The 25,624-nt window shown below is 62.2% G+C and overlaps 2 protein-coding genes across 12 annotated transcripts in view; both read left to right on the top strand.

Annotated features, from left to right (window-relative positions):
• Positions 1 to 14,473, top strand: part of SEC16A (SEC16 homolog A, endoplasmic reticulum export factor) — a 31,100-nt gene extending 16,627 nt beyond the window's left edge. For 3 of the 8 annotated variants that reach the window (XM_059891878.1, XM_059891877.1, XM_024999639.2), the window contains exons 10-29: positions 66 to 204; positions 556 to 795; positions 1,676 to 1,773; positions 2,160 to 2,241; positions 2,381 to 2,498; positions 2,640 to 2,751; positions 2,894 to 2,999; positions 3,630 to 3,770; positions 4,572 to 4,685; positions 4,933 to 5,125; positions 5,442 to 5,672; positions 6,063 to 6,145; positions 6,816 to 6,947; positions 8,778 to 8,858; positions 9,038 to 9,094; positions 9,180 to 9,291; positions 9,689 to 9,826; positions 10,064 to 10,140; positions 10,760 to 10,837; positions 11,296 to 12,032. In XM_059891878.1, the coding sequence (XP_059747861.1) occupies positions 66 to 204; positions 556 to 795; positions 1,676 to 1,773; positions 2,160 to 2,241; positions 2,381 to 2,498; positions 2,640 to 2,751; positions 2,894 to 2,999; positions 3,630 to 3,770; positions 4,572 to 4,685; positions 4,933 to 5,125; positions 5,442 to 5,672; positions 6,063 to 6,145; positions 6,816 to 6,947; positions 8,778 to 8,858; positions 9,038 to 9,094; positions 9,180 to 9,291; positions 9,689 to 9,826; positions 10,064 to 10,140; positions 10,760 to 10,837; positions 11,296 to 11,565 (2,602 nt within the window). In that variant the 3' untranslated portion in view covers positions 11,566 to 12,032. Of the gene's footprint in view, positions 1 to 65; positions 205 to 555; positions 796 to 1,675; positions 1,774 to 2,159; positions 2,242 to 2,380; positions 2,499 to 2,639; positions 2,752 to 2,893; positions 3,000 to 3,629; positions 3,771 to 4,571; positions 4,686 to 4,932; positions 5,126 to 5,441; positions 5,673 to 6,062; positions 6,146 to 6,815; positions 6,948 to 8,777; positions 8,859 to 9,037; positions 9,095 to 9,179; positions 9,292 to 9,688; positions 9,827 to 10,063; positions 10,141 to 10,759; positions 10,838 to 11,295; positions 12,033 to 12,164; positions 12,243 to 13,026 lie in introns of those variants that run through there. The other 5 variants (XM_024999641.2, XM_005213464.5, XM_002691659.7 and 2 more) reach the window with 4 other exon arrangements.
• Positions 14,474 to 14,934: 461 nt separating this feature from the next.
• On the top strand, positions 14,935 to 25,433 carry INPP5E (inositol polyphosphate-5-phosphatase E). Of its 4 annotated transcripts, none has more exons than XM_005213207.5 (11): positions 14,935 to 14,985; positions 15,852 to 16,932; positions 19,832 to 19,955; positions 21,152 to 21,249; positions 21,806 to 21,930; positions 22,020 to 22,139; positions 22,346 to 22,453; positions 22,803 to 22,964; positions 23,062 to 23,177; positions 23,301 to 23,437; positions 23,908 to 25,433. In XM_005213207.5, the coding sequence occupies exons 2-11, from the start codon at positions 16,085 to 16,087 to the stop codon at positions 24,038 to 24,040; spliced, it is 1,971 nt and encodes a 656-aa protein (XP_005213264.1). In that variant the 5' UTR covers positions 14,935 to 14,985; positions 15,852 to 16,084; the 3' UTR covers positions 24,041 to 25,433. The 4 variants fall into 4 exon arrangements, with proteins under 4 accessions (XP_005213264.1, XP_005213263.1, XP_059747068.1 ...); XM_005213206.5 differs by having other exon boundaries at positions 14,935 to 15,457; XM_059891085.1 differs by having other exon boundaries at positions 14,935 to 15,466.
• The last annotated feature ends 191 nt before the right edge of the window (positions 25,434 to 25,624 follow it).

Below are 25,624 nucleotides of genomic sequence, written 5' to 3'. Positions count from 1 at the left end.
CTGTGCCGGGCACGGCCTGGCAAGTGCTGCGGCTGCTGTTCACCAAGCGTGTGTTCTTTTTGCAGAGATGAGACCCATAAAGTGGATGTTATTAATTTTGCACAGAACAAGGCTACAAAGTGTTTGCAGAATGAAAACTTAATAGACAAAGAGTCTGCGAGTCTTCTCTGGAGCTTTATTGTCCTGCTGTGCAGGCAGAACGGGGTACGTGTCTCCCCTCCTAGAGCGTCCCTTCTCGTCGGCTCTAGTCCCGGGGTCCTCAGCCCCCAGGAGGATCAGGCAGGATTTCCGGGCCAGGCATTCCCATCCGGGGGGGTCCCGCAGGAAGCAGGAGTCCAGTAGGGCATGTGGTTTGGGGTAAAGGGAGGTTTGGCCTCCGCATTGTCGGCCTGCCCAGCATGTGCCTCCGGTGTGCCGTGTCGCTCCCGGCGAGGGGGGGAGCAGCTCTGCACCCGAGGCGGTCTGACGGGCCCTCCCCGACCAAGGCTGGGGTGGTCTTGCCCCCTCAGAGGGTCTGTTTGTGGTTGAGCCTGCTTTCCCTCTTGTCCCTCGCAGACCGTGGTGGGCACAGACATTGCAGAGCTCTTGTTACGAGACCACCGAACCGTGTGGCTTCCTGGGAAGTCGCCGAATGAGGCCAACCTGATCGATTTCACCAACGAGGCTGTGGAGCAGGCGGAGGAGGAGGAGTCCGGCGAGGCCCAGCTCTCATTCCTCACGGACAGTCAGGCCGCCAGCACCCTCGAGAAAGACACAGAGCGGTTCCGGGAGCTGCTGCTCTATGGCCGCAAGAAGGTGAGTGACCCACGCTGGCGTGTCGTCTCTGAAGGTGCGAACAGCAGCTTGTCCTAAGCGCTGCTTGTGTCAGAGCTGCCGGTCCCGTGTTGAGTCACTCGGCAGGTGAGCAGGCCTGAGCCTGGGCTGTGCCCCGCCCCTGCTGCGTGTGGTGCGTCTCAGGGTGAACACGTGCATAGGACAACATCCGTGTGTCCTGACGCAGGTCGGGGGAGCGCACCGTCGCTGCCGTGAGCGGGCGGGGCCTGTGCCAGAGTGGAGCGGCCTGGGCACAGGCGGGCGGCGCCGAGGCACACGCCCTGCGCTGGCTCCACGCGGGCACCTGGCAGTGCAGAGTGGGGCCCAGTGAGACTCATGGTTTGATAAGGAAATGATCTTAAAGTAGACATTTTACAGCTGATGGAAATCCCACATCTGTTCGTTTAATTACTGTTTGTTAAAACGTTTTTGGCTCTTGGTCAGAAGTTTTCTGAATTGCGGCCCAGGTTACTTGTGGAAGGGGTGCTGCAGTGCGAAAGGCCCTACCGGTGCTGGGCAGATGCCCAGGGGGGCCCAGGGGTCATCCTGGGCCTGGGGAATCTGCGTCCTCGAAGCCTCAGTCACGGCGGAGGGGATGGCAGTGTGCTGCTCCGCCGGCCCTGGTCCCACAGCCTGTGTCCCTGGGCCAGCGGTGCCAAAGGCAGGCGCCTCCACGGCCTCCTGCAGGCCCGACCGGGGGAGCTGGGAGCCGGCTCCCACGTCCCCGCGTGGGGCGCGCGTCTCGGGGCCTCTGGGTCGTTTGGTGTTATCCCTGTAGTTGTGCCCTCTGTCCCTCCCGACGGCACACACGCCAGGGCCCCTGTCCTTCTCAGGGTTCAGACACGCTCTTGATGCTTTGCAGGACGCCTTAGAGTCTGCAATGAAGAATGGCTTGTGGGGTCACGCCCTGCTACTTGCCAGTAAGATGGATAGCCGGACGCACGCCAGAGTCATGACCAGGTGAGGAGTCCTGCCGTGGCACAGGCTGTGGGCATGCCCGTGGGCCGGCGCCCAGCCTCCTGTGGTCTGGGGAGCCCACAGGCCCCTGAGCTCCTGGCAGAGGAAGCTGGGGAGGCGCGTCTGCCACATCTGGCTGCGGGCTGACTGGCCCTCCTCGGAGGGTGTGGTTCAGGGATTTAACTGTTTTTGTCGACTGCAGAGTTTAATTCTATAAAATCTCAACGAATTCTGTAGTCTCCCTCTCCTGCAGTCTTTTACAAACACCAGTGTGTGTTTGGCCCGGGTCAAGCGTCAGGCCAGTCACCAGATGGGTGGAGGTGAGACCAGGCTAGTTCTGTGTCTTGTTTTCTGACCTGGCTGAGCTTCCTCTTTTAACATCTGCTCAGGTTCGCCAACAGCCTTCCAATCAACGACCCCCTGCAGACTGTCTACCAGCTGATGTCTGGGCGGATGCCGGCCGCGTCCACGGTCAGTGGGTCCTGACGACGCCTCAGCTTGGCCTTTGTGCAGAGTCCGCGCCTGCTTCCTTCTCACACCCACGCGCTCAAGCCCTGCAGAGCTGAGTGTGTTCTGAGCCTCAGGGTTTTTTGCTTGCTTCTGGTTTCAGTGCTGTGGGGATGAGAAGTGGGGAGACTGGCGGCCACACCTGGCCATGATCTTGTCCAACCTGAGCAGCAGCGTGGACGTGGAGTCTCGGGCCATGGCCACGATGGGCGACACCCTGGGTAGGTCAGGGTGGACGCGGAAGAGGGGCCTGGGCCTCTGCGCTCCAGCCCGAGACTGGCCCTCTGCCCGGGGTGTCCGTGTGTCCCTGGGAGTGTGGTGCTGTCCTGGAGCCCGAGCCCGCCTGCTTTCTCTCCCCTCAGCCTCCAAAGGGCTCATTGATGCTGCGCACTTCTGCTACCTCATGGCCCAGGTCGGATTTGGGGTGTACACCAAGAAGACCGCAAAGCTTGTCTTAATTGGGTCAAACCACAGGTAAGGGACATGGCGTCGCGGCGCCCGCATCCCTTAGAAGGGACGAGGCCCCATGCGGCTGCGCGGAGCCGCGGTGCCTGGGGTGCTTGGCGCTTCGGCTTCCAGGGGCCGCTCCGCGTGACACGACGCCTGTGCTCCACAGTTTGCCGTTTTTGAAGTTTGCGACCAACGAGGCGATCCAGAGGACAGAGGCCTATGAGTACGCGCAGTCCCTGGGGGCGCAGGCCTGCTCCCCTCCCAGCTTCCAGGTGGGCCCGGGCTCTGGCGCACTCCCGGGGCTGGGCCTGGTCAGTGCTCACAGGCCGCAGCTGTTACAGGTTTTATTCAAAGAAACAAAACGATGAAACGGGTTTGGAAATCTCGAGGAGGTCTTAACCAGTAACGCTCGGGAACAGAAACCTGTCGCGTTGAGGGTTCTGACTGAAGTTTGGTTCTCAGACCTCTTGTGTACTAAGAACTTGCACTGTTCGGTTGCAAGTTCTTTTCTGTCAGCTGTGGACTTTTCTGTCAGGGAGGGTGGTACCTGACGGGACTGTGCATGCGTGTGTGAAACGGCGTGGCATGTGGGTGCCAGCCAAGCAGGGTGAGCGCGCTGGTGGCTCCCAAGAGGCCGTTCTCACGGCACAGGCGTGGCGGCGCCTCGTGCTCACTCCGTGGTTGGGAACGCTGACAGCTGTGTTCAGGGCGTGTGAGTTTCTCGGAAGCTTAGTCGTGTACCCTGATCTAAAGTTGCCGGCGGGGGCTGGCTCTGCTGTGAGCAGGCGGGGCGGGGGGTGTGGAGAGCCCGAGGAAGGACGGAGGGCCGGGGCAGGGGCGGCCGGGGGCAGGGGGCAGCCCCGAGCGGCTCGAGCACCGCTGAGCTCGTCTCTCTGTCTCAGGTGTTCAGGTTCATCTACTGCTGCCGCCTGGCTGAGATGGGGCTGGCCGCGCAGGCCTTCCACTACTGCGAGGCGATCGCCAGGAGCGTCCTGGCGCAGCCGCACAGACACTCGCCCGTGCTGCTTCGCCAGCTGGTGCAGGTGACGCCCCCGCCTGGGCCCCCGGGGGGCCGCAGCCACGCGGCTCTTGGACCGCCCGACCGAGACGAGCCCTGCACACTCCTGGGCGGGAGCAGGTGTTAGCACCTCAGCACAGGGCCCTCCGGGAGCTTTGGCGTGAGAAGGGCCGCTGGGAGGAGGCCCGCATACCCAGGCACCCCAGCCTCGCACTTGGCACCGGGGGCCTCGCTGGGCTGGGTCCTGGCTGTGGCCCTGCGGCCCCAGCTTCCTGCTCCATGAGACAGAGCACGTGATGACCTCCTGGCAGTGCCCGGTGTCCGCGTGTCCCTCTCCCTGGAGGTGGCACTGAGCCCGCGCTCGTGACACTGAGGAGTCTTGCCAGGGAAGCTCTCAGAGTCACAGGAGCCACATGAACGGGCTGCCCAGCCCTTATCTCTGCCCCGCGGCTCCCGCCGTTACCGCAAGGCCAGACTTGCTGCCCCACCCCCCACGGCCCCCAGAGAGGGAGCGGTCCAGGTAGGGGGCGCCTCGGCGAGTAGAGTCCAGTGGAGGCGGGCTCAGCATGCCAGGGTCCGTCCGGTGCTGTGGCCTCCGCGGCCAGTGCAGGGGCTGCTGACGTCCCAGGCCCTCTCGTGTGTACACTGTCTAAGATGGTCCCAGGCCCTCTCCTCACACGTACACAGTCATGGACGGTCCAGAGAGTGCGACTCGGGCCCCCACGGTGGAGGAAAGCTGCGTGTGCCGTCTGGGTGTGTTCAGGCCATAGCAGGTTTGGCGGGCGTCTCCTTTGGGAACAGAGCTTATATCTCCATGTGTTTCCAGGTCGCCTCCCAGTTGCGCCTCTTTGACCCTCAGCTGAAGGAGAAGCCGGAGGAGGAGGCATCTGCAGAGCCTCCTTGGCTGGTCCAGCTGCAGCTCGTGGAGAGACAGGTCGAGGTGCGCTGGGTGTGAAGGGGCCCTGTGTGCACACCAAGGGCTCCCGTGCTCAGGACACCTCTGTTAGGGGAGTGGGGGGCAGCGCCCATGCTCGGGACACCTCTGTCGGGGGGACGGGGGCGGTGTCTGTGCTCAGGGCACCTCTGTTGGCGGGGCGTGGGGAGGCAGCATCTGTGCTCGGGGCACCTCTGTCGGAGGGCGGGGGGCAGCGTCGGGCGGGGAGATGCCTGAGGCTTTTCTCCCTCAGGAGGGTGCTGTGGCCTGGAGTCAGGACGGAGCCTGCCCCCCACACTGCCCCAGCTCACCAAGCCCTGAGGTGGGGCCCCGTGACGGCCCAGAACCCACCCAGCTGGTGGGCCTGGGTGCCGACAACCCACTGCTGGCCCCGCCAGTGACCGGCGCCGAGCTCTTAAGCCAGGATGTGCGGCTGCTGCCCTCAGGTGAGCCCGTGGCCTCCTCCCGGTGCTGCCTCCCTTGATGAGCCGGTCGAGTCCCAGGGCTGTGAAGGTCGGGTGGGGTGGGAGGGCCGTGAAGGCAGTGGGCCTGCACGGGGCTGGACGGCCGCCTGCTGGGCTGTCGGGGCTTCCCGTGGCCTCGAGCCCGCGCCGTGCGGAGTGAGGCCCCTTGACGCCCTGGGAGCCTCAGCCTTCGTGCTCAGACGGAGAGTTCCCGTCTCCCAGTGAATGAGGCAAGTCCGCGGAGTCCCTGGGGCGAGCATGTGGCCTCAGACAGCCCCTTCTGCACCGTCTCCTGCAGCTCCTCTGACGCTCCCCGATGGCCCAGCAGCCATTCCCGTCCGGGTGCCCATGTTCCCCGTGCCACTGCCAGGTCCTGTCGAGCTGGGGCCCGTACATGGTCCCCCAGGGGCTGTACCTGGCTTTCCAGAGCCCTCTGGGCCTGACCCTGTGGCCCTGTACCCCGGACCTGGGGTGCCACCTCTCCAGGAAACGGACCGCCTGCTCCCGGAGGCCAGGGGCCAGGACACAGGTGGGTCTGCAGAGGGGCCGTCCTGAGGGCAGAGTGGAGTGGGTTTGCTCTTCAAGGAGGTGCCTGTAGGAGGAACCTAAGTCATCCTGACCTGGAGGAGGTGGGAGTGGGTGTCCCAGGGTCGGGGGGCCAGCCCTGTGACCCAGAGGATGCACCAACCCTCCTCCTACAGGGCTATATCCCTGGCCGTCTGTCCACCTGGACAACCTTCCTCTAAAAGTGAAGCTTTATTTTTACACATTTAGAACAGTGCAGTCTGGGTTTCAGAAGGTCGTGTCCGGGGCCCTGGCGGGTGGGGGAACTGTGCGTCCCCAGCAGCGGGCGTGGCCACGGAGCCCCCCTGCCTGGGTGCCGGTGCGGAGCTCACTGGAGCCGCGCTTCCCTCGGCAGGGGTGGTGCCGCAGGAGACACCCGGCAGAAGCTCGCGCTCGGAGCCGGGAGAGGAGGAGTTTGGTGGGAACTTCGCTGATACGGTATTTGCCCATATGGTTTTTGTCTTTAAGCTGTTTGTTTTCTGTAAACTCCAGTGAATAAGTACTTCTTCTTTCTTAAACTGTAAGTAGGTCAACAGCACTTAAATTTATGAGGTTGTCTTTTGAGTTAATTTCATAAAGAGAAACCTTGAATCCTTAAAACATGAAGAACTGTTGTAAACATTAATAGGGAGAGAAGTAACGGTATAAAAGAAGGCTTTTAAGGAGGAGAAATACGTGTGTATAATGAAACTGTCTTGTCAGTTTTAAGCCTTCTGAAATGGAGAACTTCTCTGATTTCTGCATCTTTTCTAGGATCTGTAAAACTGTTAGTGCTTTCCTTGAAGTTAGGATTCATCGTATCAGACGTGTTTGACATAAACACACACTCCGTCTGTGTGCTGTGATTCCAGGGGCAGGGGTGGGAGGGCGGGTGGATCAACGCTTTTCTATCCGTGTTCTGGAAGCTTCTTACAGATAGCCAATTCTTTTTGCTGTCCTGGGAAACGCTCCTTGTGCGCTTTCCCATTAAAACATTCTGTCCCTGAGAAAATAAAAGTGGCAGTTTAACTGTATTGAAAAAACTGTCTCAACCTGGGGATGACCATCTTTCTGAACAGTTCTGCCTCTCAAACCGCCCCATCCTCAGTGCTCGCGTGTGTCCCCCCAGGGCTCCTTCAGGACCTCACCAAGTCCCGACACGCCGCCTCAGGCCCTGCAGCTGCCTGCGCCGCTGACGCCCGCACCCGAAGCGCAGAGACCTGTCCAGGCCGCCAAGAAGGAGAGCAAGGAGCCGAAGAAGGTGACTCACAGCCCCAGCCGGGCAGGGGTGGGGTGCCGAGGCAAGGGGACATCGTGTGTGTGAAGATGGGGCCCAGCGTGTTCTGGAAGGGCAGCGTGTGTGCAGTGAAGTGTGTGCGGTGTGTGTCTCTGTGTCCACGTGTGAACCACCAGCTCAGAGCGGGGGACGCTGCCTGCCCCAAGGCCCGCGGCTCCAGGGCCCATGCAGCCGACCGGAGGCTCATGTCAGCACTGATCTGCCCCCACTGCCCAGGCTGGGCCGCGCGTGCGGGAGTGGCCCTCGCCGTGCAGCGCCTCATCGTGGGTGCGCCACGCTGCTGCTGTCCTTTCCCCCGGGAACGGACATGAGTCGGTGTCGCTCAGGTTGCGTTTACTGGGGATCCAGCCGCGTGAGTCTTCTTGTCTGTGTCTTGTGGTGGACGCACTTCTTTCCCAAGGGTGTATCCCAGCATCACGGGACAGCTGTGTGTCCAGCTCTAGAACGTCCTGCTGGACAGGCCTCCTCGCGGGTTTACCAGGTGGTCCTTCCAGCACCAAGCAGGCAAGACCCCGGCCGCATCGTCCCTGGGGCCGCGTTGTCTGCCCTCCTGACGGTTGCCACCGTGCCGGGGTTGGTGACACTGATGAGCAGTGACACGGCGCCTTTCTGAGTGCCTGTCTGCCCACCCCGACCTTGTCTGTGGAGGGCTGCTCAGGTCTTCTCCCGTCCTTTACGGGGCCCTCAGGTTGGCGGTGGCCCTTCTCACGTGGATGCAGGTTCTGTCAGATGTGTCTTCTGAGCATCTCCTCCAGCCTTGGGTGGCCTCTTACCCTTTGGTGGCTGCTTGGGAAGAACACTGTTCTCAGTCTAGTGCTCAGCAGAGTCGGCTTTCACGGCTGGTGTCTTTTTTCTTTAATTATTTATTTTTGGTTGTCGTGGGTCTGGGTTGCTGCACCCAGGCATTCTCTAGATGGCCGCGGGTGGAGGCTGCTCTTTGTTGCCACAGGCTTCTCACTGCCGTGGCTTCCCTTGTTGTGGAGCACGGGCTTCAGGGTGCTCGGGCTCCTGGGCTCTAGGGCGCAGGCTCCGTCGTCGGGGCTCCTGGGTTTAGTTGCTCCGCAGCACAGGGCATCTTCTCGAATGAGAGATGGAACCCATGTTCCCCACGTTTGCGGGCAGATCCCTACCCACTGTGCCACAAGGGAAGCCCCCGTGGCTGGTATCACAAGTAAACACAAGTTTAATTCAAAGCGTGCACAAGCCGTGCAGGTGACTGGACGCGGCCGCCCGCCCCAGTGCAGAGTCGGCCGCGGGTTCAGAGGGGGTGGGGGCTGTGGAGCTGCTGCTGCTGCACTTTGCGGCGGACGTGATGGGCAGCGTATGCATGATGAGGCCAACCTCCCTGACGCCTGACCTTTCCCAGTCTGGGGGTGCAAGGGCCTGTTCTGAGGAGCCCGCACGGACTTGCTGGCTGTCACCACTGCTGGGGGAGACGGTCTCAGGCTGCCTATTGTTGGCATTTGGACATGAGAGGCTCCAGGAAGCACGTCACTGTTGCGATCTTTGTAACTGTGGTGAGATACTCAGCACGTTGGTCACTTCCACTGTTTTAAGTGCGCAGTTCTGTCGTGCGGCCACCACCACCGTCCCCAGGGCTCTGTCTTCCACACCGAACCCCTGCCTCCACTGCGGGGAGGCCCCTCCCACCTCCAGCCAGGCGTCTGCTTCCTGTCCTGTGGCCCTGGCACCTGCGACCTGACACCGGGGCTTGCGCGGGCTGGCCCTGCTGTGCCGGGCTCGTTTCTCTCAGTGCCACGACCTCAGGCTTGTTCTGGTGGTTTCTCTGTTCAGAGCAGCGAATCCTGGTTCTCTCGCTGGCTGCCTGTGAAGAAAAGGACAGAAGCTTACCTGCCAGACGACAAGAACAAATCGGTGAGTCCTGCCAGGTGGGCCTGGGGAGCCAGGGGTTCTGCAGCAGCAGGGCGTCCAGCTGTCTGCATGGAGCATCTCAGTCCTCGGCGAACCTGGGCCGACGCCTCTCGCGCTCAGGGCCTGAGTCTGCTCACCTCGTGCTGCTGAGTTTTCTCTTTTACTTTTCACAACCCCGGCAGATCGTCTGGGATGAAAAGAAGAACCGATGGGTGGACGTCAATGAGCCAGAGGAGGAGGTGAGCTGGGACCACGGGCGGAGAGGCGCTCCCTGGGGCAGGAGCTGTGGGGTGGTGGATCTCCAAGCGGGCTTTCCTTCCGCAGAAGAAGGCTCCACCTCCGCCTCCAGCTGCCCTTCCCAAGGCTCCACAAGCTGCCCACCCTGGTCCCGGAGGGCTCCCCAGACCCACCGTGAACATGTATTCTAGAAAAGCAGGTAACAGGGCCCGGCCGAAAGTTAGAGGGGGTCTGGGTTGTGCGTTTGTCCTGTAGACACTCCAGAGCCCGGCAGGGACCACTCGTGTGTCAGGCGTGGCTTGTCTCCCACGAGAGGAGAGCTGGTTCTCTGAAGATGAGTCTGGGGTGGGGGTGCCCGTCCTCCGGAGCAGTGAGTGGTCTTGGGCAGGGTGGATCCGATCAGTCGGAAAGGCAGCCTGGCGGCATCCTGGCATGAAGTGGGACCCTCACCTGAGCAGGAGGCCCTGGGAGAGGCTCCTGGTCAGAGCCCAGCCTCCCTGGGGCTGGAAGTGGGGTCCCCATGGTCCCTGGACACACGGAGGACGGAGCTGGGGGCCATGGCACGGGGGTGACCTTGTTTTCTCTCCGTGTCACAGCTGGAACCAGGGCACGCTACGTGGACGTCTTGAACCCGGGGGGCCCCCAGCGGAGCGAGCCAGCCGTGGCTCCCACTGACCTCTTTGCACCCCTGGCCCCGCTTCCAATTCCGGCTCACCTGTTGGGCCCAAACGCAGGTACACAGCCCGGGCAGCAGGGCTGTCCGCTGCCAGCCTGCTGGCCTCAGGTCTCCTTCTGGGGCCCTGGCCTTGGTCCTCTTTCTAGAAGAGCACCATGGACGCAGAGCGCGAGGCCCGCCGTGGTGTCTGCAGGCGTGTGTGCGTGGGGGGGCAGGCGGTATGTGTCCCCTGGGGCTTAGTCCCCCAGGCACCAGGGCCGTGTGGACAGCAAGGGCCTCCTCCGTCTCCCCGCAGATGCAGAGGAGCTGCCATCCACTGAGGGGGCCAGCAGGGAGGGGCCGGCCAGGCCAGAGCCCACCTCGGATCCCAAGGTGAGCCATGTACACAGCAGGGCATGGGGGCCAGTGGAAGTCAGCCTCCTGCTCCCCCAGGAGGTGGCCACGTGCAACTGTTCTCTGGGAACACTCTCCTGCTGACGTTTTAATGGTATAGAGGGTTTCTTTGTGTGTGTGAAATAGAATCATTTAGAGTTTGATATCTGAGGTGGAACGGAGCTTGACTTCAGCCCTGGTTCTCCATTAGTTAGCTGTTTAAAGTTTGGGGGTAGGAGGGGACTGGTGGTCCAGTGGTCAGGACCCTGTACTTCCCCTGTAGGGGCGAGGGTTCAGTCCCTGGGTGGGGAACTAAGATCCCACAAGCGTGTGGCAAGGCTAAAAAGGGGGGGCAGGGGATGGGGTCACTCAGCTCCTTTGAGCCTCAGGGTGCCGCCACATGGATGGCGTCACGGTGCCCGTCGCCATGGGGCACACAGCAGGTGCCCGGGAAGTAAGGATGCGATGCGGGTTGGAGTAGCAGGTCTGTGCAGAACCTGCAGGGCTTCTCAGAATGCGCCCCGGGAGGCCATGCTGCTGTCCCGGGTGGTCCTGCCTTGCGTGGGAGCCTCGGGCTCACCCGGCTTTGCTGGCAGCAGCCTCCCCCCTGTCCCGGCAGGTGTTCGGGCCTGCAGTGGCGTCGCTCCCTGGACCTGAACTCCCAGCATCTGGACTGGATGGTCCCCAGGGAGGAGAGGTAAACGCCACTGGGGGCGCGTCTGCGGAGAGTCTGGGACTCGGAGGCCCACGGTATCCGAGTGGCTTCTCTAAGACGATGTTACTGGGTGGTGAGAGGGCAGTTGAGAAACTGAGGAACCGGAGCAGCACTGTGTTTCTTAAAAAAGGCACACTTGTGTCCGCACAGTCATTGGGGAGCTTGGGCCAGAGTGAGGGCTGCAGGCGCTCCTCAGCGGGGTCCCCTCCGTGCCTCGGGCAGCATGAGGTCAGGCCACCCGAGGCCCGGGGCTAGGCGAGCGTCTCTTGGACGGGTCATTTCCTGTAAAAGCTGTCTGTGAGCAGGAGCTTCAGGCTTTCTCCCCATCGAGCTACGTTGATCTAGCGGCGGCGTAGCTCGTTGGGACCGAGCTGCCGGCTGGAGCCGCGGCGCCGCGCTGACTCTGCTCTTCCTCTGTCTGTGTTCTTGCTGTTTTGTAGCTTTCGCGCTGTAGTTCACTGAGCTCGTTATCACGGGAAGTGAGCCAGCATTTTAACCAGGTACCTGTGGCTGGCCCTGTGCACGGGGCTTGTCTTTCCTCTGAGATCGCTGTGCTGCTCAGTCACTCTGCCCCGGCCCCTGACGCCACCTGTCGCCGCTCAGCCGTCACATGCCTGAGGGCACCGTGCTCCTTTCTTTTGAGGTTCTCAGAGGGTGGTGTCGAATATCCAGGCACATCCACGGTCAGACTGACTCCAGGATGCCCATAGCAAACGGCCAAGTTCTGTGGCTGTGCTCTTTCTGAATTGAGTTTTTCAAAGGACTAGTCACAGGCATAGCTTCGCGGGGTGCGTGTGTGCACGCGTGCACATCAGAAGCCAACTGGGGTCAGGACGCTCTCATTTCGAAGGCACAGGTTCTGTTTTCTGATCAAACAGGAGAAAGTGTTTTAGGCCAGGCAGGGTGAGATGGTGGCCGCTGTCCTGCGGTCAGGCTCGATCGGAAGTAAAAGAGCACTTCTTCCATGCGCTGTGGGACTAAGCTTTCCCTTGGCTCAGCAGAAGGACTTCCTGGGACGTGTTCGTTTGTGAACTAGAGCACTGGATTTTGTAGCTGGACGCCTGAGGTCTGGAGCGATCCCCAGTTCCTGCTCCCCTCCCCCACTCCTGCGTGTGCATGCCCCAGTTCTACTGTTTTCTGAGCCCCGTTAAATAATTAAATGTAGTTCTGCAATAAGTGCCTTTGACCTGCTTCTGTGGCGTCTTCAAAAGTGTGATAAACCCTTCCTCAGAAACAGTGTCTGTATTTGCAAACGAACCAAGCTGCTGTGCTTGGTCAGAGGGTGAGACGGCCTCTGTGTGCTCCCCAGGCTCCCGGTGCTCTCGCCCCTGCTGGGGCCCCTTCTGGGGCTGCGGTGCCCTTCTACAACCCTGCTCAGTTTGCACAAGTAAGTGCCCTCGCTGTCTCCCCGGCTCTGCCGCTGCTCTGGGGGTGGGCGTGGGGGGCCCTGGGGGAGGGGGCTGGGCGCCCCATCCGTTTCCTGCTGATGCTGCCCTGGGGTGGGGCTGACCTCCTCCTGTGCTGACTTTGGCCCCTCTTCACCTGGTGGCTGGTGACCTTCAGGCTGGAAATGCTTACTTTCATTTGTCTCCCTCCCAGGCTCTGGCCTGGAGAGAGTGGACGGGAGGTGGGGGCAGCCTTGGGATGCAGTAGAGGAGGGGGTCTGCGGGGAGGTCTTGGCTTTAGGAATTCAAAACCTCCCCTGACCGTGGGCCGTCCCAAGGCAGACCCTGCCCTTGCCACCTGGGGTCCCCAGCCTCGGGCTCCCTCCGGGGTGGGCCCCCACGACTGCGCCCTCCCTGTTCCCAGCCGCCATCTGCGTCTCCACTCCACAGCTGAGGGGATTCTTCTCTACTGGATCTTCACCTTGCTGATGCCTTCACAAAACTTCTTGACTCTGACTTCGTGTAGGGCTTTCCTGGGACCCAGAGTAAACGCCTGTGCTCCAGGCCCGCCTCCCCGGGTGCTCCCTGCCTCTCCCTGTCTCTGGCCAGGGCTGCTCAGACACCCGGCTGTGGGCACGGCCTCACCCCACCACCCTGCCTTAGGGACCCGGGCTGCGCATGAGACGACAGCACACACCTGTTTGTTGAGACCCGTCATCTGCTCTGCTTGGTCCGCGGCCCCCTGGGGCCAGCGTGTGGACCTCAGTCCTGTCCCTGTTGTTTCAGGCCCCTGCTGCCTCAGGAAGCTCAAGGACGGGGAGGATTGGCCAGAGGAAGTACCCGGCGTTAAGCTAGAAGGGCCGCGTCCTGGAGCAGCACCGGGACGGGAGATGGCTGTTCCGCCCAGAGGTCAGGCCAAAGGCCTGCGACTCCAGTCTGTCCCCACGTGGGCGTGAACACAGCGACTCAGAACTGACGTGTGGAGCGTTCCAGCATCAATTCCACGCCTTCACGGTGCTGGATGAAGAGTGGCTCTCTGACCCAAGGAATGATTTAAGGACCAGCGTTTGCAGGCACCTGAGGACGTGACACTGAGGGAGGCTGGAGGCGTCTTGGCTGCAGGAGGAGTTTGCTTCTCAGTGACTAAGGCATCTCTCAAAACCTCACGGTGAATCGTTGCCAGATAAAGCCCAGAGGTCCTTTCAGATGCCAGGAGGAAACAGTGCACCTTTGACTCAGAGAGGAGCTTGCCTGCCTGCCCTGCACCCAGAGGCGGTCAGGTCAGCCCCTGCTCCACGTTGTTGAGCCTGAAAGGGTGCTTCGTCTCCGAGGAAACTGGGCTTCCTTTAGTAGCAGCTCCGTTAGGTTTTGAGAGCAGCCCTCGGTACTGACCTGCGTTTTATCTCCTGGAGCCAAGACGTGCCCAGCTCTGCGTGGTCTCCTGTGGCCTCACCAGGACTGGGAGGCTTCCCACAGTCAGAGGGACCGGCTGGGACAGAGCTGTTCTGAGTGATGGGTCCAGCGTCACAGCTGGGACTCCGGGTTTGGTTTGGGTTTTTCTCTGGACCCGCCAGGCCCTGCTTCCTGTGGCCGGCCCCCGCGGTGCTGTCAGCTGACTGCTGCCTCTCACCGCTGCGTCGCTTAGGGAGCTGGTAACATCCTGAAGAAAGTGGCTTGCAGCTGTTTCTTGTCTGAAGCTCCAGAGTCCGACCTTTCTGGCCTCAGACTTGTCAGCGGCTTCCCTGCTGACTCAGCCTGTGAACCTGCACAGGACGATGACCTCCGGGCGGACTCAGCTTTAAGGCTTCATCGACTGTTCTCAAAACTGTTCACATTCTTCTTCTTCTGTCTAAAGGGACTAAAGAAAAGATTTAAGTATTTATAAAAATCATTAGAAAATAATTTCTGTAGAACGCTGGGGGACGTGGTTTGTTGGGTTTTAATCCAAGTGTCGGGCTTGGGTGGGATGGGGTCAGCACAGGGCCCTTGGGTCCACTGGGTCGTCTCGGAAGGACCCGCAGAACGGTTTCCAGGACGCGTCCCTGTGGGAGGGGCCGACCTCACTGGCGGCGGCCTCGTGTCCAGGGTCAGTGCTAGTGCGACCCCCGGGCTGAAACCTGCCCGTTGTCTGTGTTGACCGCCAGTGAGTTTTGATTCAAGAAGCTTCCTCTGAGGCGGGAGCTGCTATTTTTCCTAAATGCAAATTGTTAAATAAAGTATTTTGCGCTCTCAAGGCCTTTCACGCTGTCTCCTTTTGTTTATTGAAGCCTTTGGGGACCTGGGTTTGATTGGCTTCTAGGGCTCCCTGGGCCACTGCTTTCTGTCCCTCCACCAGACCCGCCCGCTAGGGGACCCCCCGGAGAAAGGGGCTCCTCTCCGATGGGCGGTGGGCGGGCCTAACGGGAAAACCCATCCTGAGGGCAGTGAAGAGGGACCAGGGTAGCGCTCTGCTTTCTAGGCTCCGGTCCCCTAGGGTCCTCACTAGTCAAACTCGGAGACGAGGGGCGGGGCTGGGGGCGGGCCCGAGGGGCGGGGCGCGAGCTGCGCTCGGGGGAAGGAAGCCGAAGGAAGCCGCCGGCACTCCCGGCACCCACCCGAGGGCGCCCTCGGCCCTGGCTCCACGCGCCTGGGTCCTCCGGCCGCCAGTGGCCGCTGCGGGCGCCGGGATCCAGGCCACCCTGCCCGCCGGTTGCCGGGGAGCGGCCGCTGAAGCCCGCGGAGCTGGGGAGCTGGCGACGTCGAGAGGTGGGGGCGCGGGGCGCGATGACCCTGGTCGGGGGCGGCAGTCCTGGAGAAAGCCCGGGGCGGGGACACGGGGCCAGCACGACCTAAGCTCCGAGTGACCCCTGGGCGGGAGCCCGGAAGCCTTGAGCGGAACGACCCCTGAGCTGGGCTCGAGGACCGGGCGGGGTGACCCCGGGGTTGGAGTCCGGGCGCACGGGTCCCTGGCGCGGGATCGGGTTGTGGGATTCCCCGGCGCGGAGCGGGGCGCGGGTGTCCGTGGCGCGCCAGGATCCCCGGGCGCGCGTCTCGTGCCCCCTACTTCGTCCCCAGCCCCGCGGCTCCGGGCGGTTGTTACCCTGGGGAGCGGGCAACCGGCCGGGCCAGACTCGCTAGTCCTGAGTCAGGGGCCTTCGCGGCCGGGGCGCGGACCTGCTCAGGGTCGCCTGCTCTCGGGGCAGGATCTGTGGGCCAAGCGATGGTGGTGGGCGCGCAGGTGAGCGAGGTAGGGCCGTCTGACCCCGGGGAGGGGGCCGGGGGCGGGGCGGGGGAGGAAGGAATGGGCTCCGGCCAGATCCCCCATCGGAGGCTGCACCTACGCCTTTGGGGTGGAAATTCTCGCTAGTTGGGTCCCTGGCTCCCCAAGTGAGAAGCAGCGCCCCCGCCTACCCCCTACCCCCTGCAAGAAGGAGACTTTCCTCCATCCTAAGATGCTGGACTTTTCACCCATCTCCTGGGAGGAGCCAGCGGGCCAGGACGCATAAATGCTTGTTCTTGCTGGGCCGCTAATGACCTGTCCGCTCCGTCACCCTGCCCCATGCTGTCCTTCAGGACCATTAAGTGGCATCACTGCCCCGGTGATGAAGGCTAACCGCAGGGTGTTCCCTTAGGTACTTTCTGGAGACTCCGGACCTTCGGGGCTCCCAGCCATGCAGCAGCTGATCCTGTCCGAGCTGGACCACCCCAGGCCCGAGGGGGAGCTGCTGCCATGCCTCCGCTCCGCGCCCGCCCAGCCACGGCCAAGCACACGGCCCTGACCCCGGGCGTCGGCAGCAGCCCCCAGAGGAGCCGTTTCCCGGGTCAGCCAGGCTGCCCCCGGCCCTGAGAGCTGGCCCCCCGGACTATGCCATCCAAGTTGGTGAGCTTGGGGCATTCAGAGACCGCCTCCCAGCAGCCCACTGCCCAGGGGTGTCTGTGTCCTGAAGGCAGCATGCTCAAGGGACTGCTTCCGAACAGTGATGAAGAGCCTGTCCCCTGCCTGGGGTCCCCGGCTGCTGGCGGCCGTCAGGGACCCGAGAGGAGCCCAGAGCTCCCCCTGGATACCCCAGAGCAAGTCAGCAACGAGGACCCACGGGCCCAAGCGAGACCCTTCACCCCAAAGCCGCCGCCCCCGAGGCCCAGGCTGGAGCGGGCGCTGTCCCTGGATGAGAAGGGCTGGAGAAAGAGGCGTTTTCGAACCAGCCGCGAGGACCTGACTGTGCGGAATGGGGCCAGCCCCTCGGGGGGCTCCCTGCAGGACGAGGTCCCCGGGACCCCCGCCCGCAGTGGCTCCCCGCCCTGCCTGAGCGCCTCCCTGCAGGAGATCCCCACAGCTCGCAGGGCCCCGGGCAGCGGGGGGCCCTCCTCATGGGGAAACTGTCTTTCTGGGATGATCAGCACGTCCCTGGACTTGCTGCACCGGGAAGGGGCCTCGGCCGGGAGCACCCCTCGGCTGGCCAGCCTGCTTTCCCCGCGCCCGCTGCCCGCCATGGCCCGCAACATGGCCTCCGAAGGCCTGCGGACGGCGAACAAGGTGGACCCAGATCACGCCGACTACAAGCTCCGGCTGCAGGCCAGGCTGTTCCGGGCGCACAGCAGCCTGGGTCCCGGCCGGCCCCCAAGCCCCCTGGCCTACGATGACTGCTCCCTTCACTCGTCCAGGTCCACCTTCAGCCTCCTGGCGCCCATCCGTGCCAAGGACGTCCGGAGCAGGTAGGGCCCTGGGGGAGGCGGCCTCGGGTCTCGGGAAACCCTCAGAAGCCCCATGAGAGCCGCAGGCAGGTTCTCCTGAGAGTGTGTGTGGGCCGTCTCCTCCCACCCGCCTCTCCCAGCTGCACCCCCAGCTTTTCCTTCTGCGTCTCAGCCCCACAGGCCCCGGTGAAACACAGCCGGTCAGATGCACAGACCCCTCTGCACACGGGCAGGCCGTGTCGGGAGCCGCCCTCCGTGTGCATGTGCAGGTGGGCCCAGGACTCTGAGGTGTGTCCCGGACCCGTGTCCACACGGTCCCTTTGCTGAGGACCAGTGTTAGGCGGCCATGCCCCATGTAAATGCTGGCACTTTTCCAGGATGGAGAGCTGGATGAGGGTGGGGCCCCCAGGGGCGTGGCCAGGCTGCCCCCAGGGGAGGGGCCCCATGGCCAATCTCCAGCAGGGAGGGGCGCAGGCAGAAGCCCGACCCCTGTCCTTGACACTCAGGAGCGCCCCAGAGTCTCATAACAGGCAGGGCTCGGCCCCCAACCCCGTGGGCAAGGAAGATGCTGGGTGTCCAGAGTCACAGGGCTTGAGTGGTTAGTCCTAATTATCGCCTAATTTATATCTTGAAGGGGAGGCAGGTGCTGCCCCCATCTCCAGCTCTGAACCCCCTGCCCTGAGCCGGAGCCTCAGGGCACACCACACCCCAGGAGCTCCTAGCCTGACCCGTCCACACCCACTGGCTGTGTGCTGGCCTGCTGTTTCCGGAGCTTGGGCTCGGGGCCACGCTGCGGCTCAGAAGCCGTCCTGTGCCCTCCCTGCCTGCCCCCACTGCCCCCAGCGCGCCCCTCCAACCCAGACCACTGACTGTTTCGAGTCTGTGAGCCACGCAGTTTCTGGCAAGTGTTGACCTCTGCCGTGGGGATGAAAAAGCAGCCCCAGGCCACACACATCAACAGCATAGTGTTGTGGACAAAGGAATACTTTGTTCAAGGAGGCCGAAGTGTGACTTTCAGGTCATTTTCCTTTGGCACAAAAATACTTCTTTTCCCTAACCACTGAGAAGTGTAGGGGATTTCCCTGGTGGTCAAGTGGCTAAGACTACTCCCAATGCCGGGGGACCAGGTTCAAGCCCCGGTCAGAGAACTAAATCCCACGTGCCACAATGAAGAATTGGCGTGCCGCAACTAAAGATCCCGCATACCACAGCGGAGATGGACGCTCCCACGTGCCATGACGAAGACCCAGTTCAGTTCAGTCGCTCAGTCGTGTCCGACTCTTTGTGACCCCATGGACTGCAGCACGCCAGGCCTCCCTGTGCATCACCAACTCCCGGAGTTTACTCAAACTCAGTCCATCGAGTCAGTGATGCCATCCAACCATCTCATCCTCTGTTGTCCCCTTCTCCTCCTGCTCTCAATCTTTCCCAGCATCAGGGTCTTTTCCAATGAGTCAGTTCTTCGCATCAGGCGGCCAAAGGATTGGAGTTTCAGCTTCAGCATCAGTCCTTCCAATGAATATTCAGGACTGATTTCCTTTAGGATGGACTGGTTGGACCTCCTTGCTTCACTGACCCATGACAGCCAAATAAATACACAACGTCATTGATTAAAAAGGAGTAATAGGAACACTGAAAGTGTAGGAGCGAGTCTCAGCTTGTGGGCTGCACACAGCCCGGACCTGGCCGGAGTCAAGGCCAAGGACGGAGGAAAGGGGAGTGGATTGTGCCCTTGAGGGGCTGCCTTCTGCACACACTGCAGACGGGGCTGGTTTGGAGAAGGCAGCCCTTCAGGCAGCCCGATGGGATCCTTAACACAGGGCGGCCTCAGGGAGGCGCCTGCCTCCTGACATCGCGAGCTCTTGTCCTGCAGAGCTTGGTCAGAGTTTAAGAGCCTCTCAGGTGAGCTTGTAAGGACTGGACTCTAACTTCACCTCCTTGCAAGGGATTGGTGCCCATCTCTGCAAGCCAGGGTCTACGGTCTTCTAAGCAAGTTGGAATGAAAACAGCAAGTGAGACCTTTGAACTTGTCAGCTCTTCACATCAGGTGGCCAAAGTATTGGAGTTTCCCCTTCAGCATCAGTCCTTCCAATGAATATTCAGGACTGATTTCCTTTAGGATGGACTGGTTGAGCCTGGACGTTTGAGCCTGTGCGTTCCCCTCCGTCTTTGGGAACCTGATCAGTCAGGCACAGTCCTTGTCATGGGTCCAAGGGAAACAGTTTTCACACAGTTGAGAAGGGGAAAAAAAAAAAAAAAAACACCGAGGCAGTACTAATAGTCCTTCGTGGATGTGTGAAAATTACACGAATCTCAGGTTTGTCCCTAAATGAAGTCTCCCTGGTGCTTGGGCACACACGAGGCTGCTCTCGGGTTAAGTGGAGACAGGCGAACAGCCCCACAGGCAGAGTCCTCACAGGGCCTCTGTGGCGGTGTTTGACTCTGCACCGTTTGCATGAGTTCTTCTGTGAGAGCCTACAGTGGATTGAACCTGCAAAGACCAAGGCATCCCAGGAAGCCTTTACAAGCTCCCAGTGCTGGCTGGCAAGGCGGAGGCCGGAGCCCTGGAGAAGGGCGTGTCCCCCCCAAGTCTGCTTACAGTCCAGAAGCCCACCTCGACCTCTGCAGCCCTCCCAGGGCCTTGCGCTTAGAGGGTCCCCCCAAAAGCCCCAAACATCACCTGCCTGTCCCTTCCTCTCCGGAGGCCAGGAGCCTGAGGGTGTCTGTAGAGCCCTGGACATGGCAGGTTTCCCTGGGCTCCAGGGGCTCTCCGCACTGTGCTCCCCCCATCCCCCCCCAGGGTCCTGAGGCCACTCCAGCTCTGGGAGGGGGCTCCCGGCCCCGGAGGTGTGTTCTGCTCCCAGCCCCTCCCTGGGTCCATCTGCTGCAACCCCCGGCTCAGTCTGGCCCGTCTCCGCAGGAGCTACCTGGAGGGGAGCCTGCTGGCAACTGGGGCCCTGATGGGGGCAGATGAGCTGGCCCGTTACTTCCCGGACCGGAGCGTGGCCCTGTTCGTGGCCACGTGGAACATGCAGGGCCAGAAGGTGAGCGGGCACCGGCCCCACGCGGGACGGGACGGGGTTCCTTCTGGATTCTTCCCCGGGGCACGCAGAGGAGCCTCCTGGCCGTCACAGCGGCCCTCGCCCCCCTCTCTTACACGGCACAGATGCTTAGGTTTTCAGAGACGCTGTACGTGTCAGAACAATTCTAGGTTGACAGCAGGTTTGGGAGGAAGGAGCAGAGATTTGCCGAGAGCCCACCCCTCACCTGGCCTCCAAGTGGCTGCCCCCTTCACCCGTCAGGCGGCCCCGCTGTTCTACTCGCCCTGCGCCACTTGTGCGAGTGCCTCCCAGATCCCCACAAGCGTGTGGGGACACGGGTGCCCCGATGCACACCGCGGGTGGGCGTCCACGCTGTGGTCCGGGTCTGTCTCCCGCCGTGTATCCCCGTGGTCGGGGCTCATGTCCATCCCGCCTGTGAGCCGGGGCCCCGGGACGACCGCAGCCAGGGGGCGCAGGGTTCACCCACTGATTTCTGTGGGAGCCCAGTAGGGGCTTTCTCTCCAGCCACCCCGTGTCTCCTGGGGGATCCCTTCCCACAGCTAGGGGTCTCCACCCCTGCGTGCGGGAGGCTCCGATTCTGGGGCCACCCACGGGCTTCCTCCGGACGGTGGGCGACCTAACGCCCAGCAGGGTTTCCAGCCCTGTCTGGAGTGCCTTCTGTCACCAGTGTGCGCCGAAGCGCATCCCGTCCAAAGAACAGAAGTGGCCGCATCCCGGGCTCCCATCCTTCAGGGTGATGGGCGGGGCTGCTTCAGGACAGGCCCCTCCCCACAAAACCACCACCTGAACGGAAGTGCCGGCTGCTGGCTCCACTGTCACCGGGAGCCCCGGGCTGTCCGCGGCCTAGCCTGCACCTGGGGCCCAGAGCGCCCGGGCCGCAGCTGGTGGGGAAGTGGAGACCGCCGGCGAGGTGCCCACTTTCCTCCCCGGGGCTGCTGTGAGGGCAGAGGTTGGGGGGTTCCCCTTGTAGGCAGCCACGCCCGGGGGCCGGAAGCAGCACAGTTGCTGTACGTGGGCCCTGGCAAGGGGTGGGGCACAGGCCCTGCGAGGACAGGCCGAGGGAGGGGTGGGCAGCCTGCCCGGGCCAGCGGCTCCCCGTGTGTGGTCAAGGGTGTCCAGACAGCAGAGCTCCCGCCATGGGGCCCCTGCAGCCCCTGCCAGAAGCTGCCCTTCCGCAGGAGCTGCCCCCGAACCTGGACGAGCTCCTGCTGCCGGCCGAGGCTGACCTGGCCCAGGACCTGTATGTTGTGGGCGTCCAGGAGGGCTGCTCCGACAGGTAGGGCCAGGGCCTTCCCCCTGCTGCTGCCCCACATGCTCCACGTCCCCGACCCGCCGCTCCAGTGTAGTCCTGTGAACCAGTCTCGGTTCTTTGCCCGAGACCCCCCTGTGAGGGGAGACATGAGCTGTGGTCTAAGCCTGGGCTCAATCGGGATCGCTTTCTTCTCAAGTGGGGACTCAGAGTTGAAAAGAAATGCGATTGAGGTTCTTGTAAATAGATAGCTGCTCCAGGAGAAAGTGAGGGACCCAGCACAGCACGGCCCCCAGCTCAGCCCCTGAATGTCACTGCTTACCTGTCCCGGCCGTGTGGGCAGTTCAGCTGGTGACTGGGGCAGGGTCGCGGCACAGGCCTGGCCGGAGTGGAGGTGCCCGGTCTGCTCCGGACACTGGGGGGCAGGGTCTGGGCTCCAGGGAAGGTGGCCCCCTCCTGCCTCCCTGGGCTCCTGCTCTTGGCCTCTGGGAGGCAGCGGAGGACCCGTGGCCATGGTGGAGACGCAGGGGGCGGTCCAGGCTCGCCCTCGAGCTTGCAGCTCTGACCACCCCCCGCCCCGCAGGCGGGAGTGGGAGGCGCGGCTACAGGAGACGCTGGGCCCGCATTACGTCATGCTGTACTCGGCAGCCCACGGCGCGCTCTACATGGCTGTGCTCATCCGCAGGGACCTCATCTGGTTCTGCTCAGGTGGGTGCCCCAGGCTGGGCGTGCAGGCTGGGGGTGGGCAGCCTGGCCGGCCCACGGGGATGGCCCGGTCAGCCCTGCTCCTCCCGCAGAGGTGGAGAGCTCCACGGTGACCACCCGCATCGTGTCCCAGATCAAGACCAAGGGGGCCCTGGGCGTCAGCTTCACCTTCTTCGGCACCTCCCTGCTCTTCATCACGTCCCACTTCACCTGTAAGTCCTTTGCCGTAGGCCCCCCCATTCGCCTGTAGGCCCCCCTTCACCTGTGAGCCCCAGACCCCTCGAGGGGAGGGTCACGGTGCAGATGCTGGGTGATCAGACCTTGCTGGGTAGGGGGTCTGTCTCGGACCGACCCCCAGGCACCAACCTTGGGCTCAGAAACCTGCCTGTGGAGAGGCCCCACCCTGCTGTCCTTGCAGCTGGAGACGGGAAGGTGGGCGAGCGGCTGGTGGACTACAGCAAGACTGTGCAGGGCCTGGCCCTGCCCAAGAACGTGCCGGACACGAGCCCCTACCGCTCCGACGCTGGTGAGTCGCTTTACCCTCCCCCCAGACACGGCAACTTCTCTCATTCTCTGGGTGGTTTAATGGAGAGGAATGTTTGGAGCCTTGAGAACCAAGGCCAGAAAAGTCTGCAATCGCTCACCAACCTGAAGCGAGGTCTGGTGCCAGGCTCCCTGAGTTGTGACCCTGTGAACCCAGAAAGCTGTGGATACCCCCCCACCCCCGCGCCTCCCTCGCCCTGAGCCCCAAGGGTGTCCTGGGCTGCCCCCCTCTTTCGGGGGTGCAGGGAAGTGTCCTGACCCGGAGTCGGGGTGTAGACACACAGTGGTGGGGGGGGGGGGTCTCACACACTTCCCTGCCGCTCATGCCCCAGCGGATGTCACCACCCGCTTCGACGAGGTCTTCTGGTTCGGGGACTTCAACTTCCGCCTGAGCGGGGGGCGGGCGGCCGTGGAGGCCATCCTGAAGCAGGACCTCAGCTCCAGCGTGCAGGCCCTGCTGCAGCACGACCAGCTCACCCGCGAGATGCAGAGAGGTGAGCAGGCAGGGCGCCGCTGTGGCCGGGCGGGCCCAAGGGGCGGGGTGGCGCTGGCCCTGAGCCGCCACCGAGTCGGGGCCGTGCCCCTTCCCAGGGTCCATCTTCAAGGGCTTCCAGGAGCCGGACATCCACTTCCTGCCGTCATACAAGTTCGACGTCGGGAAGGACTCGTATGACACCACCTCCAAGCAGAGGACCCCATCCTACACGGTGACCGCCCGGGGCTGGGGAGCGGGGTCAGGCCTCCTGGGGGCTTCCGTGTGCGGGGACTCGGCTGGAGGGCAGAGCAGGCCAGCCCAGCCCGCCACCAACCGGCCCCGGGACTGCCCGCAGGACCGCATCCTATACAGGAGCCGCCACCAGGGTGACATCTGCCCCGTCAAGTACTCCTCCTGCCCCGGCGTCAGGACGTCCGACCACCGCCCCGTGTACGGCCTGTTCCGGGTCAAAGTGAGGCCAGGGAGAGACAAGTCAGTACCCTTGGATGCTCTCGCTCCTGGGTCCCGGGCGGGGGCGGCCTGAGAGCACAGCCTGGTCTCTGCGTGTCCCGGTGCCCCGAGGGGAGCGGGGTTCTGGGTGCCCCGAGGGAAGGTGGCTGTGCCGTGGGTCAGAAGCCAGCGTCAGGCGAGCGACGCACCAGAGGGTGCGGGCCTTGCCCGCACCCCGAGCCAGCCAGGCCTCCCAGGCACATGCCCCCTAAAACAGCCAGTGGGTGGCAGGGGCCACCTACCAAGGGGTCAGCCTGGCACAGGCGGGAGGCAGCGTCCGCTGGCTGTCGGCACACAGCTGCAGGTGGGCGCGTGGATGGTGGGCCCGGGCGCAGCCCCGGGGACCCAGGCCTCAGCTGTGCCCAGCTCTTCCACATGCCGCCTACCCGTGGCCGACACTCAGGTGCGGGGGCCAGGAGCACAGTGCCCTCCTGACGGCCCTTCCTCCCCAGCATCCCACTTGCCGCTGGCAAGTTTGACCGGGACCTGTACCTGCTGGGAATCAAGAGACGCATCTCCAGAGAGATCCAGAGGCAGCAGGCACTCAAGAGCCAGCACGCCAGCGCCATCTGCACCGTCTCCTGAGGCCTCCTGAGGAGGCCCCAGGGACGGGCCATTCCAGAACAGAACCAGCGTGTCCCCGCAGAGCCCCCGCTCAGGCTGACCTCCCTGCACCGTGCGGCCGTCAGCGGCAGAAGGACCGTGTCAGGCTGGCCGAGCGCAGGTCACAGGCCCTGCGGGCAGGCGCCCTAACCTCCCGTGTTAGGTGATTACGTGTGCACATCCAGGTTCACCGTTAGCAGCAGCACCCCCCCACCACCCGCCCCAACCCAGACCAAGAGCGGCCCTTCTGGCACCCAGTGGCGGGCAGGGGGTGCTGCTGGGAACCAGGAGGGCCAGCCGCCGCTCAGGCCCACAGCCTGCCTTGCTGTCCTCCCCCAGCAGTTGGGTCCGCCTGCTGAGGTCATGTTGGCCCGGAGCAACAGCAGCGTGAGGGACGCACTTCCGGTCTGGAGCAGCCGCTGGAAGTGTGGGGTGTCGCCGCTTTGCGGGCCGAGGCCACCCCACCGATATCTTTTCTTAAAGGGTTTAGAGCCTGTTGCCGCCTTGTGGCTTACCCCCTTTAAAAAAAAAAAAAAACATAGGCTTTGAATGTGGGAAAACCTAGGGGCATTCAATCTAGTCTTTTAAATTATTTATTTTTCCATATTTATATTTTTAAATAAATGCATATATTGAATCTTAAGCTCTTTTTGGCCAAAGATTGGGTCCCAGAAAGACCAGTCTTGCACACCTGTGCTTGCAAGGCTCTTGCAAGCACAGGCTGTCACTGAGGGGGGAGCTCGGCCTCACCTGGCCCCGTCCTGCATTTGCACCCACGCACGGCCCCAGGTAAGTGTTCTCGACAGATCCTGTTGAGCGATATTAAGTCACTTCCAACCAATATTGTATCCAACTTTCATTAGCCTCAGCTTCCAAAATGTGTCTCCATGTCAAAGTGATACACACCCAGTATTTTGATACCAATTCAGAAAATTCCATGATTGAGAATGCATAGCCTATCCCATCTGATTTCTGGAAACTCTTAAGACTGGATGTATGAAATTTGATGAATGTACCATTGAGCTTTCAACCAATTAACAGGAAGTCTCTTGTTATAGATCTTTGTGATAACGGGGGTCACAATGAGTAGGGTTTTATGGATTCTTTCTCAGCATTTTCTCTGAGAAATCATGGAAAAGTTAGTGACGTTGATATGAATTAGTTTTGCTTGAGACTGAGCTTCATGTCCTGAGCTGGGAGGGGGGCGGGTCACTGCACACATCTCACGGGTCCACAGTGAAGCGGTGTATTTTATGTAACCAATTAGACTTATGTGAATGGGATTTTACTTGGCAAGTTAGGTTGAAATTCAAATTAATGAAAATGAAATTGACCAGGGTCTACAAAATAAGCTTCATAAAGAACTGAAATATAACCACGTGTGAGGGTGGTTTTTAAAACCTGGCTCTTGCTGTCTCAAACGTGCTGAGTCCTGCCATAGGCTGGCACCAGGCTGCCGCCAGGGCGTGAGCATAAACTGCCAGCCAGGCAGTCCCTGAGGATCAGCCTTGCAGGGGTGCCAACCAAGAGGATGACAAAGGGGCACGCAGGGCTCTGGAAGCAGAG

Source organism: Bos taurus, chromosome 11, assembly GCF_002263795.3.
Source record: "Bos taurus isolate L1 Dominette 01449 registration number 42190680 breed Hereford chromosome 11, ARS-UCD2.0, whole genome shotgun sequence".
Lineage (NCBI taxonomy): Eukaryota > Metazoa > Chordata > Mammalia > Artiodactyla > Bovidae > Bos > Bos taurus.
This window is presented reverse-complemented; position numbering and strand designations above follow the sequence as displayed.

Coding starts and splice junctions, on each gene's coding strand:
- INPP5E (XM_005213207.5), top strand. CDS start 16,085: ATGCCATCCAAGTTGGTGAGCTTGGGGCATTCAGAGACCGCCTCCCAG. Junction 19,956..21,151: donor GGAACATGCAGGGCCAGAAG/GTGAGCGGGCAC, acceptor GCCCTTCCGCAG/GAGCTGCCCCCGAACCTGGA. Junction 21,931..22,019: donor CCTCATCTGGTTCTGCTCAG/GTGGGTGCCCCA, acceptor CTCCTCCCGCAG/AGGTGGAGAGCTCCACGGTG.